General features: G+C 44.9%; 1 protein-coding gene across 1 annotated transcript in view; it reads right to left on the minus strand.

Annotated features, from left to right (window-relative positions):
• LOC119399239 (uncharacterized) overlaps window positions 1-18,046 on the minus strand; it is a 28,449-nt gene extending 10,403 nt beyond the window's left edge. Inside the window, exons 1-12 of the mRNA XM_037666056.2 lie at window positions 18,042-18,046; window positions 13,842-13,995; window positions 12,015-12,076; window positions 10,285-10,411; window positions 9,381-9,498; window positions 7,254-7,441; window positions 6,360-6,667; window positions 6,095-6,170; window positions 4,706-4,978; window positions 3,749-3,903; window positions 2,158-2,227; window positions 589-687 (exon numbers count right to left, since the gene is read on the minus strand). Coding sequence (XP_037521984.2) covers window positions 589-687; window positions 2,158-2,227; window positions 3,749-3,903; window positions 4,706-4,978; window positions 6,095-6,170; window positions 6,360-6,667; window positions 7,254-7,441; window positions 9,381-9,498; window positions 10,285-10,411; window positions 12,015-12,076; window positions 13,842-13,995; window positions 18,042-18,046 — 1,635 coding nt within the window. The remainder of the gene's footprint in view (window positions 1-588; window positions 688-2,157; window positions 2,228-3,748; window positions 3,904-4,705; window positions 4,979-6,094; window positions 6,171-6,359; window positions 6,668-7,253; window positions 7,442-9,380; window positions 9,499-10,284; window positions 10,412-12,014; window positions 12,077-13,841; window positions 13,996-18,041) is intronic.
• Window positions 18,047-20,757: the final 2,711 nt, after the last annotated feature.

Here is a 20,757-nt window from a genome sequence, read left to right on the forward strand (position 1 = left end):
CTATGGCGACAGTCCAGGCAAAAGCACGGGCTCCGAGCGCGAGTGGCGTTTAGAAGAGGACGACCCACTAGGAGCCGCTGGAGAGCGCAACCGTTAAGCAGTACCAATTGCTTCGCCACAGTATCCACATAATTTCGAGCCTTAATAATTTGCACATCGGTGACATAACAGCATAAATATACTCACATATACACATAACCGTAATATACCCGCTTACAGTGCAATTATCATCTGATGGCATATTTGCATGTGACCGTCGTGTGCTGCCAGTGTGTCTCCAGGGAATCGTCAAGATGCATAGAACAGCTTTTAGCCTTGAACACCTTCCAGATTTTCCGGGTGAAATAAACTTTCATTGATTGATTGATTAGTGATATACATGAGAGTTGTGACTGAGAAGTATGTCGGCGCAATGATTGCTAGAGACATTCATTGTTTAACGATTTCTCGTCAATTTAATAGCCTCAACAACTCATGTAGTCCTCACGCGGGTTCTCAATAGTCGAGGTGTCATTACGGTCATGCCCAAGGAGTCCTCATCCTAAAGTACACCCACGCTGGAAAGCAATGAGAAGAAAGAAGTTTTACCTCAAGGCATGCGTTGTGACCGTTCATCGCGGCCAAGTGCATCGCCGTGTAACTTGTTGGGTCGAGTGCAGCCACGTCGGCGCCTTCAACCGCCAGGTACTGCGCGATGCAGTCATGTAGATGATGAGTAGACGTGCGAACAAAGGCCCTGTTTTAACACCTTTTTACATGCGAAGCATTTCTCGGCGAACCAAGGCCATTATTACCGTATCTATCTATCTATCTATCTATCTATCTATCTATCTATCTATCTATCTATCTATCTATCTATCTATCTATCTATCTATCTATCTATCTATCTATCTATCTATCTATCTATCTATCTATCTATCTATCTATCTATCTATCTATCTATCTATCTATCTATCATCTATCTATCTCTCTATCTATCTATCTACTCTATCTATCTATCTATCTATCTATCTATCTATCTATCTATCTATCTATCTATCTATCTATCTATCTATCTATCTATCTATCTATCTATCTATCTATCTATCTATCTCTATCTATCTATCTATCTATCTATCTATCTATCTATCTATCTATCTATCTATCTATCTATCTATCTATCTATCTAATCTTCTCGCCTACGTCTGAGTGCTCCAGTGGTCGTTTCGATAACTCTTAATATATCTAAATTGGCATGGCATGACATGAGTGTATGGCGAACATGATTACATCATGCTTATGAAGTACGTCGTGACATCTATGACAAGGTCTTGGTAGCCACGTGGTCGTTAACTTTGATTTGTCTCTTTTGTCTTATCCTTATCCTATATCTTTGATTGACAGCGTTGCTTGTGTATTAATTTGTCAGTGACACATCGCATCGTTTCGACGTTGGGACTTATGGCATCTTTAATTTTGTGATACCAGTATTATCAATGCACAGCTCTGTAGTCAAAAATCGACGCGAGCGTTACGAGTCTCAAGTCGATGTGACGCATTTAGACACGACCGCGTTTATAAGCATCTTGCAGAGAACAATTCAGCCGAACCATTAAACCTATTGCACTTCGATTAGTCTCTACGCTCGCGCTCATCCCGACTGTATTTTTGGCCCAACAGGCCGACTCAAATAGACCATATCGGGTTCATTTAAACGCGACTCCTGTAGTTCTCGGCTGGTCCTGAGAATGGCGGTAGTAAACTGAACCTCACAGTGTCCCTTATGCATTTGGCCCAAGATGACTCGAAAGCCGTCCGGTGTGTCATTTCACCGCGCAATTTATATCGACTTCAGACGTTCACTAATTATTGTATACAAATTAACTTTCACTAATGAACTCCCACCGATCAAGTTTAAAAAATTAACTCATGAATTACTTAATTGTTTATGATGATCACTACACAATTAACAATAGTTAAATTAGCTTTCGCTAATAAACGCTGTACTCAATTTGCTTTAATTATCATCACGTATATACACAGTCATGCTTTCCAGACGTCACGTGATCTTTTTTTGCTTCACTTCTGTCCCGCGGCTTTTCGAGGCCATGTTCGCATGAAACACACAAGGCTTTCGCTTTAATAATGGTGTATGCGCGGGAGCAGCAAACAACTCACCCGCACAATCTCTGCGTGCCCGTTTGCTGCTGCTAGGTGAATGGGTGTCCAGCCTCGTTCGTCGACAGTTCTGCAAATAGCGCGGAAAGGAAAACATGTTCGGCATTCACAATGAAAGGTGTGCAAGGAACACTGGGCTAGAAATAAATAAGAAACAGGCGATTAGGTTGACATAACGTGGCATTCGAAGGTATACTTGGGCTAGCCGTCTTTTTAGCGCTGTAGCATGTGATGACGTCATCGTATGACTCTATGATGGCGACACAAATGATGGAAATCTGTGGCGTACGTCACATGATGACGTCGATGACGTCTCGACAAAGCGTTTCTTCTCCACACGCCGCTCACTCGGAAGTCACATCGGTTTTGTACCACTGTACCTGCCGTGTTTCACTCAAGGCCGCTGGGCAACAAGCCGCTTAAGCATTTCGCTTTAAAAAAGAGCTTTGGCAAGATACTTGCACGTGATGGCATGTCGAACGCGTGTGTGCTGTGCAGTGGTCATTGATCAAACGAGCTACATCCGCATAGTTGTTGCATAGTTTATCTCTCCTTTTTCAAAGTTAATAACATTATGTGAAAAGAAGTAAGTCTTGCAGGGCATGTTAATACTGCCCTCGGACACGATAAAAATTTGCAGTGGCTTAGCTCGGCTATGCCAGGATATACGTAGCGTTAGCAAAGGTTCAGCTGATTATTCTTAGCTTTCCAGATTGTCTAGGATTATTAGCCTTCTTGTGTTCATTCTTCGTACACTGAACCGCTAATTGCCAGGCAACTACTTTGGGATCCGATGAGATAAGCTTCTCGGCTCTTCTGCGCCGTTGAGCACCATTTGCGCTCTCCTTCTCGATGTCGTTACCCACCTGCAAACGCCAGTCAGAGGCGCTATCAAGCGGCTCCAGCGCAGTGTCAGACGGCGACTGCACAGCGAAGGCGAATAGCTGCGCGCGCTGGCGCCAGTGTGTCTACCATGGCTACGACGTCACTCCTCTCGAATGCCAGACCAGCAGCGTCGAGTCGCGCGCGGCGGTGGCGGAGTCTGCGCGCGCGCCGGCGCCAGTGTGTCTGCCGCGGCTACGACGCCACTCCTCCCGAACGCGCAGACAAGCAGCGGCGAGTCGCGCGCGGCGGTGGCAGAGAGCGCGTGAGATGCGGGCTCCGGTGAGCCAGCTGTGTGACATCACTGATCCTCGCGCATGCGCAGCACGGCTCATGAGGATCCACGCGAAATCGGCTCCGGCTAGGCAAGTGTAGCTAACGCTACAATATGCTCAACGTGGTGTCGTAACAAAAGCAAAAATTAGCACTGACGCACGTAGCATGAAATTCAACATACGTCGTACGCTACGTGCGATGTTCGACCGCGTTTCCTGTATGATCGTGCTTGTGTTTGCGTGTGTTACACATGTAAAATGCAAAGAATTTTGGGGGGTTAAACCCCCTAACTTCCTACCCCCCCTTTCCCCCCGTGACTACGCCACTGGAACAGAGACATAGTCTCCTCCGTAAACGCGGTCATGTTCTGGCGGGAACTCATTATAGGTTCCTGAAATGCATACGGGGACGTAACGGTGTAAGTAGTACTCACTCCATTCGCTTGGGGTCGCTTTTGAGCAAGAGCTTGATGACGTGGAGGTCGCCGGTGCGGGCGGCTTCGTGGATGCTCAGCCGAGCCACGAACTCCGCCTCGGTCATCTTGGTGTACGAAAGACCCACGCCGAAGTCCCCTTCGTCGATCTCGGGCTGCATGGGCGTCACATTCACGGGTGAGCGCGTTTCGGCACCCCGACAGACAGTTGTACTTTGGCGCAAAGGATTATGCTACATACAGCAAGCATAACTTTGCTACAGTCCCCGACAATACAAACGAGAAGGAAAATTGTGTATTGCAGAATAAATGATCTTGAGGTTAGCAATAAACTGAGATGGGACGAAACGAAGGTGTAAAACGACGTTCTGTGAGTGCTGTATATCTCTTGTTTTTTTTTTTTTTCGTCCCATGTCAGTTTAGTGCCAGCCTATAAGACCATGCACAACTACCAAATTGCCCATTCTTTCTAATGCGATTATATTGCTTATTTAACAGCACCTTCTTTAGTCTGGCGAAACCAAATTGCATTGCATGTAAATAGAGTGTGAGGCCTCGAAATATCAGAGCAACATTGAAGGTGAGCAAGGAAAACAGAAGGGCCGATTGTTTGTGCAGCGACTAAGCGAACGGCAGGGTGAATGACAAGGATAAGCGCACATAAAAGAACAAAACGGACAAGGACGGGCATTCGTTCTTATTTGCTTTGTTCTTTTGTGTCCACTTATCCTTGTTTATGCCATCCCCTTATGCGCTGTTCGCGAAGTATGCATAATAAAGAGCTGTATAAATAAATATGAGACTGGATATAGAGAGCATAATACTCTTTTAAATGAGGGCTGGAGGTACGTTTGGGAAGGATATAATGGAGGTAAAGTTAAGCTTGGCTCAGTAACAAGGCCTCATATACGAAGCTTCATCGTGAGCTAGGTGTCTCTTTGACAGCCAGGCGTTCACCTTGGCCGTGTGCAAGATGTCGCTGCTGTCGATCTCTATTGTTGGCCTCAGGAAATGGGGTGTCGGCGGCGCAGACAGTTCGACAGGTTGCATGGCTTGAGCTTCGCCTTCTGTCTGGCCTTCAGCAGGCTTCGTGTCATCGTCTGCTGGTACCTCGCTGGCCGCCGTCATCTGGGAGACGTCCTCCGTGTCCAGCGACTGTGACTGCTGCTCTTCTGTGGACGTCACTTGCTCGCTCGTTCCAGGCTCGCTCTCCTGCTCCGTGTCTTCCCTCTGGGCAGACACGGTGACAACTCCGTAAAGAGACAATTCGTTGCCACTTTCGTTCGGTTTCAGCATTGTCTTGTGAAAAGACTTAGCTACCCCGAAGTTACCCTTCTTTGCAATCATTGCACTTTACCAGTTCTAACATGTGGGGCAGAAACCTGGAGATGAGGGTGGCGATTTGGGCTTGTTGGTATGGTTGCATGATAATTGATGGTAGCGCAGGTTAAAGACACGGACAAAAGAAGGCACATTCGAGACACCACAGCGCTAAGTTTCAACAACTATTTTATTACCAGCTGATCCCGCTAGTATATGTACTCCCTCACCGTCATACGTCACGAGTGCATGGCTCTGACACCCATAAATTATAACCTACACGCATACATCACAAACATGACACCACTGTATCAAACGCATTTTTCTTATAGTGCTTATCCACAAAACCTGGAGAATAACAAAGAAACTCGAGGAGAGGCTACGCACCACCTAGAGTGCAATGGAACGAAACATGATAGGCGTAGCTCTAAGAGACAGGAAGACGGCAAAGTAGATCAGAGAACAAACAGGGGTAGCCGATATCCTAGTAGACATTAATTAAGAGAAAAAAAAGTCGACCTGGGACACGTTCGGAAGAGATACCAAGAGATGGGAGGCGCCGCCGAAGATGACAATGGGTTAGGTGGATGGGGCGACGAAATTAAGAAATTTGAAGGCATAAATAAGTCAGCTCTCCCAGGACAGAGTAGGTTGTAGAACATTGAGAGGGGCCTGTGTCCTGCAGTGGGCATACGATAGGCATACGGGGATTATGATGATGATGACAGATTAAGGGCTTAATTGGCCTGCATTCCTGCGTGGATGTTCAAAATTAGCGGTTACTCTGCCATAATGTTCTGATTGCGATTAGGTGGGCGATGCATAGCAATTAATTTGGTCCTGCAAACGTTTTTGTCCTGTACACAAAGAGTAGGCTTCCGGATAGCACGATGAAAAGAATTCTTCACCACAGTTGACATCGTCTGCCACAGGGTATACGTAAAAGATTCTGTGTGGTCTAAGAAAAACAAACGATTAAGAGGACAGAGAGAGAGAAAGTGGTATTTCGTGGTACAGCATCCTCACCTCTCCACTCGGCGCATGCGAAATGGTTGTCGGCGGCCACGTGAAGGGCGCAGCTTGAGTTTGGGTCTCCAGTTTGCTGCAGTGAAAACAGTCAAGATAAACAAGCATCACTGGGAAATCTATATATCGTAGTTATTGTATGCAATAGCTGTGCAACATTATGTAACAAGTATGTTATTACAACTAGCCCAAACGCAGTTTTCTTCGAAACTATCGTCATACCCCTCCCTCCTCAGCAACGTAGCCTTGAGATTGCTGTACTCACCTGAGATCGACCTCGCCGTTGTCCTCGTCGTCGTCGTCGTCATCCTCGGCCTGAGTCTCGTCCTGGTCGTCTGACACCGAGGCCAGCGCCCCGGAAGCCGTGTCTGCCGATGGCGACGACGAAGAGGACGGTGCTGCCGACGACTCCGTGGAGCGACTCCAGCTCGACTCCTGTTCCTCTGAAGACGAGGTCTCGCCGTATCCCGTGTCGCCGCCGCCGCCGCCGCCGCTGCATTGCGCGGCTGCGTCGCCGGCTCCGCTGCTGGGGCATTGGACCGACGACGAAGCGCCCCTGACGGGACTTGGTCCCTTCGGAGAAGAGGGGGAGAGCATATTGTTCAATAGCCAGCGTATTTTCGTCTACATGTCTATCTGTCTATCTTTCTTTTTTGTATGCATTTGACTGCAAATTACTAACTGCTTCCGTTCTCATCCTAATGTCTCAGTCCGCTTTCCCTGTTCCTTGTGCAAAATTGCCAACCGGGATCGATCAGCCTGGTCAACCTCCCTGCTTTTCCTATCTATCTATCTATCTATCTATCTATCTATCTATCTATCTATCTATCTATCTATCTATCTATCTATCTATCTATCTATCTATCTATCTATCTATCTATCTATCTATCTATCTATCTATCTATCTATCTAATCTATCTATCTATCTATCTATCTATCTATCTATCTATCTATCTATCTATCTATCTATCTATCTATCTATCTATCTATCTATCTATCTATCTATCTATCTATCTATCTATCTATCTATCTATCTATCTATCTATCTATCTATCTATCTATCTATCTATCTATCTATCTATCTATCTATCTATCTATCTATCTATCTATCTATCTATCTATCTATCTATCTATCTATCTATCTATCTATCTATCTCACCTTTACCTTTTCAGAGTGCACTGACGCACTGGCTCCGCCACTAAACAGGACTAGCCTCGCTGGTGGCGCTCCACCCGAGCCGCTGCTACTGCTCACAAGGCTCGAGTCGAGGTCCGAGGTACGCGGGTAGCAGACGCCGTCGGCACAGCTGCTTTTTCGTCTTCTCGCCTGAGGAGGGCTCGGGTGATCTGCACAGGGAGACGTACAGGAAGAAAAAATGTCAGCTCCGCCCACATCTATCGCTGTCCACAGTGAATTTGCATAATTGCTACCTTCAATAGCGCTTACTTATTTTCGTGACGTGAAACACTCCTCGTGAGCTTCAGATAGTTGACTTTCCTATACAGACACACGTTTGCGTCACTGGTTTTAGGTCGCAAACTGTAACTTCGTGGTATTTTTCGTAAGGGATTGTGACAACGCTGCTCAGCCAAACGTTATGTTTATTTAGCCCTTTGAGGGTCGAATTTTTTTCGCGAAATGCAGTCCCAAAATGTGTAACTTTTTTATTGCTTAAATAAAGTCTTCAGACGATTGTACGTAAGAAAAAAAATGTCTAAAGCTTCTTTGCGTGACCGTAAAGTGACAAAAAATCATTTTTTGTTACATACACATGGTTTATTCGTAGTAACATCAAGCAAAATCCTGAAGAAGAACACTTATACGATATTTTATAAAGAAAAAGTATGCATTGCAATAAACATAGGTCACAGACATACAAAAATAGGCGCACCAGAGTACTATCCCGGTAAAAAATGTTCGTGCTCCCCAAAACAGGAAACGCAACCATGGTGGCGTCGTTTGTGTAATTTAGTGCCACACGGAAACAGATGTAATCGCGCCCCGGGGAGCAATAAACGAGAGAGTCACAAGCGGTCACCCTTTGAGAGATTAGAAACCGGACAGCCATCAGCTTCGCGGGCGCGAGAAGCGACAACCACCCGGATGACGAAACCGGAACCTGCCGCACCGCGTGCGCCAGTTCTGATGCGCAAGATAAAGCCGCCGCGCCGCTTCGGAAGGAAAAAAAAAAAAAAACAACAGAGAGACATCGGCGCATGAAAAAATTTCCACGTATTCCCGAAGCGTGGCAGCACATGCCAAGCAAGAGAAATGATCGAAAGAAGGCGCGTGTTTTAAACATACATGCTAAGCCGTACGTGTACGACGACAACCCTTTCGTGCCTCTTAGGTGATGCCGTACAAGTACGGCGAAAACCCTCGAAGGGTTAAGGTAGTAACGATGAACCTTTAACTCTTAATATACGTAGTATTTACATTAGCCGAGATACAGTACTTAGGGTTTAGGGTTTGAGCGGAAACCAATTAGAACTGCTGTCTTGTCCCGGTGTAGGGCAGACGCGCCGCGGTTCCGTGGGCGGAGCTTACATTTTTTATTAGGTTGTAAGCGAGTGTTGTTATAAAGCGTCCGTGCTGAGGCTGATCACTTTCGACGACACATTGTCGCGGCGATAAGGTCCATAAAGGGGTCTCATCTTAAGGTCATAATAGGTTGAGCTTAGGCTTGGTGTGGCCTTTGCCAATGCTTAATTATTTCGTATTTTAATGGTCAAAAACTTTACGTGCGACAGCTGAAGCAGCGAGGAGACGATTGTCCATATTCTGTGAATATACCACTTTCAGTCCGCCCAGAAAAATGCTTTAGGCAGTCTTCACAATCGCCATTTGTCCGAGGAATCACCGGACACCAGTCAGGAGGTGTTATTGAACTTCTTGATGACAAGAGAACTGAGAGACAGACTCTGAGAAGTGTAATGCACTACACCGGATTCACGTCATATTTAAGAATGATAAACTTGCCCAATCCTCAACACTAGGGCTCATCATGTTCCATGAGTATATACTACGCCAGTACGCTTCTACCACTTTCGGTGCAAGTCGAAAAAGTACCGTAATTGCAGCGCCCGTGTAATGCATTTCTCTGCCTCCTATTTTTGTGTTGTTTGCCGTATCGCAGTTATGTCGATAAACTCCCCGGTATTGAATGACACAAAAGTTTGCAATGTCCGAGAAATTCAGCTTGCACATTTTGTCGTGCCGCCGTACAAGCAGCAGTCACTGTGCTCGTATCGAAATAGCGGCTCGGTAAAAATGCAAGATGCTCACATTTTTGTAAGGGAGAGCCACAGCTTCCCTGAGTAGAGTCGGTTTCTGTGCAGGGATCTTCCTCCGTTTGCGACGAGTGGTGCCGCAGCAGTCGACGCCTTAGGTAGTACACAGAAGGCTGCGAATCAATCAATCAATCAATCAATCAATCAATCAATCAATCAATCAATCAATCAATCAATCAATCAATCAATCAATCAATCAATCAATCAAATGGACAGTTCTTTAAATGCTCGTCATTTTCTAATTGAAGAAAGGGCCCAGTTGTTGTTAAATTAACTTTATTCTGGTCCAGAGGCCCATTAAATTTATTTTTGGAGAAATTAATTATGAGGCAACATAAAAAAGCTGTTCCGTAACCAAAGTGCGTGGTGACGTCACAGACTGACAAGCGTGCACGCGCAACTGTAGAGAAATAAGGACGAACAAGATAAGCTGAGCGTTCCTTTTTTCTCTAACGTCTTTAGAAGTGTTTGTCTGCAATATGTGCTAAAAGCAGACATTATTTCACCACTGCACAACTCCAGTTTGGCAACTCTAAAATGTGTTCACCCTAACAGTGGACCGGCACTGTACATCATAAAACCGAACTACAACAGTACAAGTTTGTGCTCTGAATGGTTGGGTTTGTGGCGTGGTAGTTACAGCGCTACAAACTGGCGTGATTTCCGTGACGGAAATGACGTCAGTAAAATCTTGTTGGACCCCGACATGAAACATTTTCGTGTTAAAAAAGAATATAGAGGAGACGCATTTGAAACATAAACAAAAAAGAGAGAGAAAAGTGTATGCCGAAGTACACACAGATCTCGGAAAATCACTTGACATTGAGCATTGCCCTGTTTTACTAATGATGCTTTTACGTGTAAAAGTCGGTGTGTTGTTCCACTAGAGTTTCACGTACCATGGCATATGCGCTTGTCGTGGCTGCCGGGTTTGCTGCAGGCTCAAACTCCTTCCTGTTCGTCTCCGACGGCGGCTGATGAGGTCTGGTTGTCGTGCTTGCCCACTCCGACCTCATAGCCCTGTTTCTGGATACAAGACAGATTAGTCCACGGGAGAGTTACAACTTTGGATGGTTGCTACGATATTCCGGTAATAAAACTAGCACAGCCGGTGTTTCATGTGTCTCGCGTATTTCCTGTACCTTGGCCTACGATTTCTTACATGGACAACGATTCAAGAGCCCAACTGCGCTTCCTACAGTCGACAGAATACTACGAACGCTTGTGGACTGTTAGCATGCGTTCTTTGTATTCAAGGGGCCCTGCAACACTTCCAAGTAACCATCGAATGGCTTCACTAAAGGGGTTTATTGCCTCACGAATAGACCACCCAAAAATTTTGAGAACCCGTCAAGTGCGAGCGGAGTTACAAAGATTTGTCGCACGCTTTCTTTCGTATCGACGAGCGCGCGGACACGTGGTGGCCTCTCGCGGAGGCCTCGGCAACTATGCAGTTCACGATGCTCAAATCAGCCAATGGCCGTGAATTTGGGCATATGACATCATTTGTAGAAAGAAGAGGGAACGATTTCTAGCTGACTTTGAAATTTAATTGTAAGTTCCAGGCCGCGTGCTGCGCCATAATGTTTGGCTCGCGTGTTCTCACGAGCCTCGACTACCGATCGGCAGCGTTTTCTGGCCACGCTGAAAAAGTGTTGCAGGGCCCCTTTCACGTTAGCCTCCGCTTTATTATTTTTACAACCTTTCTTTTCTCCTTTCTTTTCTAGCTATTATTCCACCTCCAGAACTGTAGCGTAGTAAACTGGCTTGACCTCCCTGTATTTTCCACTTCATTTGCTTATCTTTCTCAAAAGAGAGAGAGAGAGAAGGATTGTTCCAGCGTGATTGCGAGTTGATCCTCCATGATCATCGGAGTCTGTAGCCGCGCAATAGAAGTATGTATGCCAGCGTGTATGCATTTGTGATTGTGAACATTGAGTGTATTACGTAGATGTCGCGGGCTCTTCTGACGCCAGCGAGAATTTCTTTCGTACGCTGATCTCCTCCATGCATTAATTCAGTCTCTCTTTTCCTTCTTCCTCTTTCTCTTTTCTAAGCCTACGGTAGCCAATCACAGACTTTTCTTTCCGCTTTTTAGCTTTTCCCTTTTTCTCTCTTTATGCTGCATTGTTGCCTTTTTAACAAACATGAAAACTTTATATGTCAAATGCCTCTTTGACAAACACACTGCCATAGCGCATTTGCGCATACGTTAACGATACTGTAGGTTTCTGCTCTTTTGGCTAACTCTTACATTTTTTTAATAGTGGTCAAGAAGCTTTGATGTTTAACCGATGAGTTATGTTATAAAATTTTATACTTGACCATAGAACCGTTACTTTTCCATAAGGCAGAAAACTGCAAAACTATTGGCCCACGTTTCGTTGTCTCTTTTGAAAGCAGTGAAAAATAAAAGTGGCCATTTGTAGCGTTGATAATGTGAAGTGAACCGACTGCGCGATTCATTCTGTAATTAAAGTGGCTGCACATTTGAAGACTTACGATAATAACATTGCAGGCAAATAACGCTACAAAGATTAAACGCAACTGTTAGGCTGACCCAATCAGCTTAATTATTCGTGAAAAGACCGTAAGGCTGTGTTCAAAATGTGTAAAACTCTGCGTTTACCTTCTTCTCGTCGAACAGGTGCTGCTCGCGGATTCAGATGAGTCCCGACTGGATTCATAGTTCTGCCAAAAGAACACAAGAACAATGAACAGATAAGTGCCGCGTTTCCGCTTATACGTCTACTGTGATGAAGCGCCGATGTGAAGCATGCGAACGCATAGAGAAAAAAAAAAAAAAAAGAACACGCCGTGCGGTTTGGCTTACGTCTTTACTTCATTGCAAATGATATGCAGAACGAAGAACGCTCACCCTTGCAGATTGCGGAGATCTCCTAGTCGTGCGGATCTTAAGCCGTGGTACGCTGTTACTTCGCTGCAACGAAAGATAAAATGAGGCGATATTATTTCGACATGAATAGTTGTCTTTTCATGGGACGCTCATGTTCGCATATATATTTTAATGAGACGAAAGCCTTATATATCTCACCTGAACCCGGCCTTGAACGAAAAACGCGACGACGACACAAAAGGGTCCAAACAAATCACGTGACCTCTCAGGTGAGTAAAGAGTAAACGCCACGCAAGGCGTGAAAGGCATGCATAGTCATGGCCATAGTGATCAATGCAGTCATAAGAAATCCATAAGTGATCATGAAAGTTAATTCATATTGTTTTTAATACACTTCCCACATTGTCTTATGAAATTAATATAGAAATTAGTTTGCGCACTAGGCTAAATCTATCCAGGTGTAAAAAACTCACAGATTATCTTATGCGTTCGCCTAAGACGACTCGAAGGCGAAAGCCATCCGGTGTAGTTAATTTACAACGCACTTTATGAAGACGTCCACCTTTTCACGAATTAGCTTGCACTAATCAACTTTTTACTATTGTCTAATGAACTACTCACTTGATTAGTTCTGAGCATTATCACATAATGAACTTTCACAAATTAATTCTCACGAATTATTAAATTTATTTCCGTTGATTACCACAGTGCTGCTTTCACACGCTTAATTTTGTATGGTTTTCACTCCACTGAATGTTTTTCTCTCACGCCGTCCTTTGGTTCTAGACCACGTTCCCTTGAGTCCTGCAAGCTTCAGGGATGGGCAAATAGTTAATTTGAGGTTCGAAGTGAATTCGAAGCAAAGAGTGATTTAGTCGAATAATTTCGAATCGAATAATTCGAATAGTATATACCACATATTACGTGAAAAAATGAGCATTTTTGTCGTGACCCAACTAACTTGCACAATATTTTTTTTTAAGTATTGGAACAAGGCATGTGCGAATGTCACTTTTTTGGTTCGATAAGTGAAGTGGAAACAACTTTGAATAGTGGCAAGATTTGAATGGCAGTAGGGTGCCAGTTATAAGCGGTAAAATTCGTTACGTTCTAAATTTACTATAGTTAGCGCCTACAAGCCCGTACACCAGGCTTTTAAACTGTAAAAAATAATTAATTGAGGTGCAAGTAACGTGTACATTTTAACCTCGAAGTGTGGCTTCGCGGCAGTGCGTATTTCTTTTGGACAGAGGGTTTCGCGGCATAGCATTCCTACCCTGCAGTGAAACAACTTTTACAGGGCGGGTGATTATGCGGTCAAATTTACGTCTTTCGTACTTCTTCAGCTTCCTGGGAGCGCGGGAACACACAACAGACGAAGGAAGAACCACAGAACACGAGCGCTCGTGTTCTGTGCTAGCCCACCTTTCGATACTTTTGCAAGTTACGTCTTTCGTTCATTTCAAGTATTTCGGAATTTTGAATAATATAATTTCGTGTCGAAATCGAGTACTGTAATATTCTTTCGAATATTCGAAACACTCGAATATTCGCCCATGGCTAGTAAGCTTGCTTTCGCCTCGATAATATTATACTCACGATGGCCAGCACGAGTGTGGCTGCAGCCGGCGCGGCGTCGGCCCTGCAGCGCCTCGCAGCCGTCGATCGGTCGGTGTGGGCCAGCCAGAGTGGGCTCGCCGGGGGCGACGATGACCACGGCCCACCGCACCAGCCGCCGGCCGCCAGGGCCCGGCTGCACAGAACAGTTATTGTGTCGGCGACCACGGGATGTGCCTTGTCAAACTATAATCACGTGTGCTTTGCGCGTTGTAGACAAATATCTGAGAGATAATTGGCGCATAGTTATCAGGTAGCCATTCCACCGCTGCCGCCAGTATTGTGACATTGGTTTTCAGCAATTCTTGAAAAAATGCTTACGTTAAAGGTATGCTCCATACACTCGGCATGTATTATTTTTAAATTTTTCTTTTAAATGCGACATACTTGATCCAATTAGGTGTAGCGGATGTCAAGCACAATTTAGGTAAGAAGTAAGGCGGCGGCAAAGCTCAAGGAACGTATTGTCTGAAACACTGCCAGCGCTTCAGTGAAAAAAAAAAAAAAGGCGAAGCTTGCACTAAACGGCGCAAGGCTTGCTAATTTGTTTATATATTATGGTTTATCGAAAGCTTCTGCCCCTTTCACTTTTTTTTTAAGGAATGTTATTATAGTTCTTATCTAATTTCTCTCTTTTTTGTTATTTTTTAGCAAGCGTTGTGTAAACCATTTACATTATAAAGTACAGTGTGGCCAATCCCCCTTGTGGGTATGAGCCAAGATCTAGGCGACAAGACAAGACAAGACAAGGCTTGAAACAACGAAACTGGACGATTCTGAAGACTAATCTGGTTGCCTCTAGGCTGCTTCTAGGCCTTAGCTAGGTGATGCAGGTTGTTTTTAGGTTGCTTGTTGTTAGGCTTTAGCATGGTGATGCTAGGCTGTTTCTACGTTGATTCTCAGCGCAGAGAGGTTCGAGTTAAACCACAGCCAGTCACAGACACGACACGGATGTCCAAACTGCAGAGACAGAACCTCGCGCTGAAACCAAGCGTTCGCACCTCTCATAGATCCACGGGCACCTCGTCGTGGACGTAGGCCTTCCATCGCTTCGGGGCTGCCGTCGCTTCGCAGCCATTTGTTGGGCTAACTGTTGTCTTCTTCATTTTTAGTGGACCAGTGGTGAGTAGTGGGATTTACCGAACTTATGTGGCACATACCCGTTTATGACGATGAAATGGTGAGTAGTGCGATTTACTCAATTCATGTGGCACATACCCGTTTAAGATGATAGTTTTTTGGTTCGCCGGACAAGGAAAGATTTGCTAAACAGCTTCGCTCTTAAAAATACCGTAGAAAATAGAAAACACGACAGGATGACAGGGAGGACAAAAATGACTAGTTTTGCTGCGTTAAAGCTATACAGGGTGTTTCAAGAAATGTGCCCAGTATTTTTTAAAAATCACAGAAAGGAGGTATCTGCGTGCTACCTCCGGCGTTACCTTTACTGTGGGAGATGGCATTTTGAGATGCGTACAAACATTAATTACGGCAGTAATTAAAAAATTAAGAAAATTAACTTTTTAACCGATGGAAATAAGTGGTCGAGTCAAATGGGCGAATGGAAGTCCTTCCTGATAATAGCCTATAGCCGCTTTGAAATTTTTGAAAGACGGCCACTGGTAATCAACGTGGAGCGATGACATCTGGCTAATTTTGCTGGCGATACCGAAACCTACGCACCAAAAAGCGCGTCTGCCATTCACTGCGGAAACGCCCTCAGTGACGACACTGTTTCTCTCGCACTGGGAGGGGGAGGGGGGGGGAGAGAAGGATAAGCGTTGCCACGAAACGATTTCATCGCTCCGCGGTGATTACCAGTGGCCGCCTTTCAGAAATTTCAAAGCGGCTATGGGCTATTCTCCGGAAGGGCTTCCATTCGCCCATTTGACTCGACCACTTAGTTCCACTGGTTAAAAAGTTAATTTTCTTAATTTCTATAATTACTGCCGTAATTAATGTTTGTACGCATCTCAAAATGCCCTCTCCCACAGTAAAGGTAACGCCACAGGTAGCACGCAGATACCTCCTTTCTGTGATTTTTAAAAAATACTGGACACATTTCTTGAAACACCCTGTATATGCACACCAGAAACACCATTACACTTTTCAGTGGACGTACACCTCTCAAGTGGAATGTGCTAGGACTTGTGTAAAATGAAACTCTAGAGAAGCCATTGACTAGATGACATATACACTACACTGCAGTGCGCACCCGAGTCGTTATTGTCAACTGATTCAACGTGTAGCGCAATGCAGTGTTTATATTTATGCACTGCACATGCCTGAACGTTAGACTGGCTTGTATCTGGACTAGTTGGGGACATTGCGGCGATTACAGCAGTGTCGATGATGATGATAATGATGATGATGACGACGATGATGACGACATCTTGCTTATGGCGCTCACCCACAAATGGGGATAGGCCAAGAACCGGGCGCCAGGATCTTTGAGGTAAATACTTATGAAGCTAAAGACAAACGCTGTAACTTTAGACTAAAAGAGAGAAAAAAAAACATAGTTAATACTTGAAAATTCCATAGAGCAAACAGTCAGACTATCATATGTGATATTTGACGGATGTAACAACAGTTGTAATTAGTACTGAAAATAAGCCAATATACACTAGCATGGTAATCTTTTTCTTTCCTGTATGTAACCAACGCTGCAGAGTGGGCCTCCCTGTGGCTATAACCTAATGTAATGCCAAGAAATGATAAAATTTGCGCAACATCGATTTTTAATCCTAACTTTTGAAGGGGAGCGACGAGGCATCTTTTTCTCTGATTAGAATACCGGTGACAGAATAAAAAGAAATGCTCTATTGTCTCTATTTCACCGCAAAACTGACATAACGGTGACGCGCTGAGTCCAGCTTTATCTAAGTAATAATTCAACTTTGGAATTCTGCAGCGTAGTCTGGTGAAAGTAACTTCTAATTGCCGTGATACACACCACTGCTTATTCCAGCAAAATCTTAGATGTGCGAAGTCGCTGAATCGATTCGATGAAAATATGCCTATTTCATTATGCAGACACGCATTTCGAAATCTTATTGCTGTCGCGTAAGCAGTATCGGGTATAATCGGTGTAATGGGTCCGCTTAGAGATATTGTGGCTAATGAGTCCGCCATCTCATTTAAATATATTCCGCGGCGGCCTGGTACCCGTAACAGCAGAATTTTTCGCAAGTTTGCTGATGAAACATATTAATGAGCGGTAAGTTTGTCGCTGAAGAGAGCGCCGAACATACTGAAAGAGCATCTCGTGTGTCTTTCTATCGGCCACCGTCTCAAGTTAGCTGCAACCACTCGACAACGGTGGTGAAGTGTTTAGATGTATGGCACTGGGCCGGTTCACAAGCTGTTCCTAAACTAAAAAAAAATAAATCCTTTTTCTAAATATTTCGATTCCTAAGTTCACAGTAACAAAGTAAGCCACTCAGCGGGAGTGATAGCGTTTCTTTTTTTAGTCAAATGTGTTCAAGGAGAGGCTGCAGTGCCTAGGTGTTGCTCCGGCTACTCTTCTCTTGCATAATAATTTACATCGTGAAGTTGTCAATAAACATAAAACAATACAAAATTTACACATGAATGGACATTGACATTCCTAATTCCAAAATTTTTTACTAGCGATAGAGGTCGTCTATTCAATCTATTTAGTTTTTCTGAAAATTTCTTACGGGGAACAACATATTTTTTAAAATGTCGAAGTAGCTGTTCTCTGTCTGCCTCTTCACATGAGCATTTTTCTGTGCCTTACAGTAATTGTTTTTGTCTTCGAAACGCATAACCCTTCCAGTATACGATTCCTAAACGCCCAAGAGGCAGCAGTCTTAAAGCTTCTCACCCGCTACGGTGGTCTAGTGGCTATGGTGCTCGACTGTTGACCCCCGGCCGCGGCGGCCGGATTTCGATGGAGACATGGAGGCAAAATTCTTGAGGCCCATGTACATAGATTTAGGTGCACATTAAAGAGCACCAGATGGCCGAAATTTCCGGAGCCCTCCACTACGGCGTCCCTCATAATCATATTGTGGTTTTGGGACGTTGAACCCCAACAATTATTATTATTAAGGCGAAAGCCTATAAATGCCTCATCAAACGCGAAAAGACAAAGAAGCAGCAGTTTCCTCAAAAGTGCATTCGTATACTGCCCGCTCCTTGTAACAATTCGCTCACCCCATCTACAAATCTCAACTGCATCTTTATTTGTTGCTGGAAGCAGCGTGCACAACTTTACCTTCCTTTCGTGTGACTCTCTCTGCTTCGACCTGTCGGCCATGACGTGTTTCTGACTCCCAAAATTGAATCCGGCGCCAGCAGTTTGCAAAAAATTGAGAAAAGCAGCCTCACCGACTTAACGTGGCGAATGCTGCTTAAACAGAGGCTTCGCATTGCTAGGCAACGTCCACATCGGTATAATGAGGCCATATATATTTTCCTCCAGTCTTCCCTACCAAATGTCTTGCTCAAAGCCTTTCCTTCTATCTTTATTTCTCTCTCTCTTTCTTTCTCCCTTTCTTTCTCTGCCTCTTTCGTTCTCTATTTTTCTTTCTCTATTTCTTGTTTTCTTTCTCTCTCTTTTTCCTTCTTTCTTTCTCTTCCCATGGCACATACGCTTTTGTCCGCGGACTTACTTCTTCATTATTAGTGTACCAGTGGTCAGCAGTGGGGCTTGTTCTATTTCTGTGGCACATACCCGCTAGGAAACTGCGCGCTACTGTCCCCAAGGATTAACCTCGACCTTAAACAGCACCGCTATTAAAACATAGCCTCTGAGACTCGTGAATGACGCGCGCTGTGGCACATACGTTTGGACACTACGTCGACCTATGCAATGCACCGGTTAGAAGAAGAGAACGATCGAAGTTGCGGCACACGGCGCCTTACAAAATGCAGCGACCGCATCGGCATCGACATCAAGCGTTGGGACGGTCTTATGCTGACGCAACGTTGGCTGACGTGTCGTTCCTCGCACACTGCTGTCCGAAGTCATGCACCTCTACAGAGTTTCGAGGTCCATCCATGTCCATGGAAGGGTCGACGGACGTAGCACCAGCAGGTCGAAGTCGTGTGAGGCAGGAGCTAGAAGGCGACGTCGCAAGGAGGACGGCGCTCGTAGCCGTTCTTCAGCAGCTGCGCTTAAGGGGGAGTTAAGCCGAACGAGACGCATCATCAGCTCCAGCCGGAGGAAGAGGCCGCAAGTTTTGGTCGCGGAAGCCATGGTGCCTCGCCTCCGACCTCGACGTTCCTATGCTTCAGGCTGAGTGGTACCTGGGGCGAAGAAGAGAACGCCACTGAGGAGCCGGTTGCGGTTTGGTCAGTGCGTGGCCACAACGCAAGACCGCAGCCCCGGAAGTTGCACGGCTCTCAAGAACGACCATGTCGAGCAGGTATGTCCACATCATAGGCTTGCGCACATGGGGGTGCTTCCCCTCTTGCTGCCTCTGTGATGCCGTAAGACTGACTTGGGCGAGTTAAGTCGTACTACTCAAAAACGCCGTGTGATTGAGACCAGACGAAGAAATATCAGAGCACTTGCGATGTGGTTTTGGGTTTCTTCGTGTCTTGCCTAACTCGCGATGTGCTTTTGAATAAGAGCGGCTGTGCCAATGTGTTCGAATCTTTTAATTTGAAATGTTTTTGTTTTTATTTTATGCAGTTTTCTGCTTCACTTCTCATTGTTTCTAATTTTCATATTTCCATTCGTAATACTTCTCTTAATTTAATTTCTTTTACGTTACTCTCAGTAAGTTAACCCTCTCCTCCTACGCTTCTATCTAATATCCGGCTACGTGAGAATTGGGATGAGGCTTAAGATGGCCTCTGTCCGCTGAAGTGTCTTATTTTGCCGTCTATAAGGCGAGTGTTGGAACACACCTAAAGTTTTAAAGCTCACCGCGAGCATAGACATCCCATGATCAGTGAGACCACGATACGCATTGGTACTGACTTTGCCAGAGTGTACCTTTCCTTTCAGCTGTCACAGATAATCATAAACTCGCGTTCGTTATTTGATCATAATTTTCCAATCTTCACTTCATTCATACAGCCCATGTTTTTCTATTGCAGATGAGGTGAGGAGGAAGCTGCAGATGCAGTTTCACGCCCCACACCCGACAGTGGCTCTGAAGAAGAACGGACCATGGAGGAGATGTCTTACCGAAGACTTTTCTCTTTCTTCTGTCAAAGAATTCCACCTAATCATCCCAGCACCTATGACATAAGCAATGTCGGCGGCTTGCAAACAGACTTTTGTAGAAAAACGTTTGACGCGAATGTACTGCTATTGCAAATGTTTTTATTGGCTTTATTAAATTGCGAAATATCGGAGTGCTTGTGTTTATTGAACGAGGTGAATGGGAATCAAAGGGCTTGATTTTTGTTGGTTGCATTCTAGAGAAGGCAACAGATAACGTAGCCAAGAGAATTGAGAACATATTTTATCGGCCATATTCCTTGACTTTCCACGGGTTGTAAATTTGTTGTGACATTAGTGATGCCCAGAATGTGTCATACATCAATTGCAGCGCTGTGGAAGCTATGCAAAAGTTCGGCCGGCAAAAACTCGCAGGATCCTTTATGCTCTCACCTAAAACGACTCGAACTAGAGGGGTGTTGAGGGGGTTCTGACGCCCCCCAAATTTTTTTCATGCTTTAACTTTTCGGGTGATACTAAAATATTTGCACGCCTTCACATCGACCACCAGTTGCCAAAGTTAGCCGTTCTAGACACAGACACCCCCCGAAAAAAATTCCTGGGTACGGTCCTGCAAGAAATCATCACGTGATGACATCACCACAAGACGTCATCATGACGTCACAGATCGCCAAAATTCGTAGCGCCATCATGATGTCACTGTGACGTAACGCAACGTGATGAAGTGAACACATG

The sequence above is a fragment of the Rhipicephalus sanguineus genome, chromosome 7 (assembly GCF_013339695.2).
Source record: "Rhipicephalus sanguineus isolate Rsan-2018 chromosome 7, BIME_Rsan_1.4, whole genome shotgun sequence".
Lineage (NCBI taxonomy): Eukaryota > Metazoa > Arthropoda > Arachnida > Ixodida > Ixodidae > Rhipicephalus > Rhipicephalus sanguineus.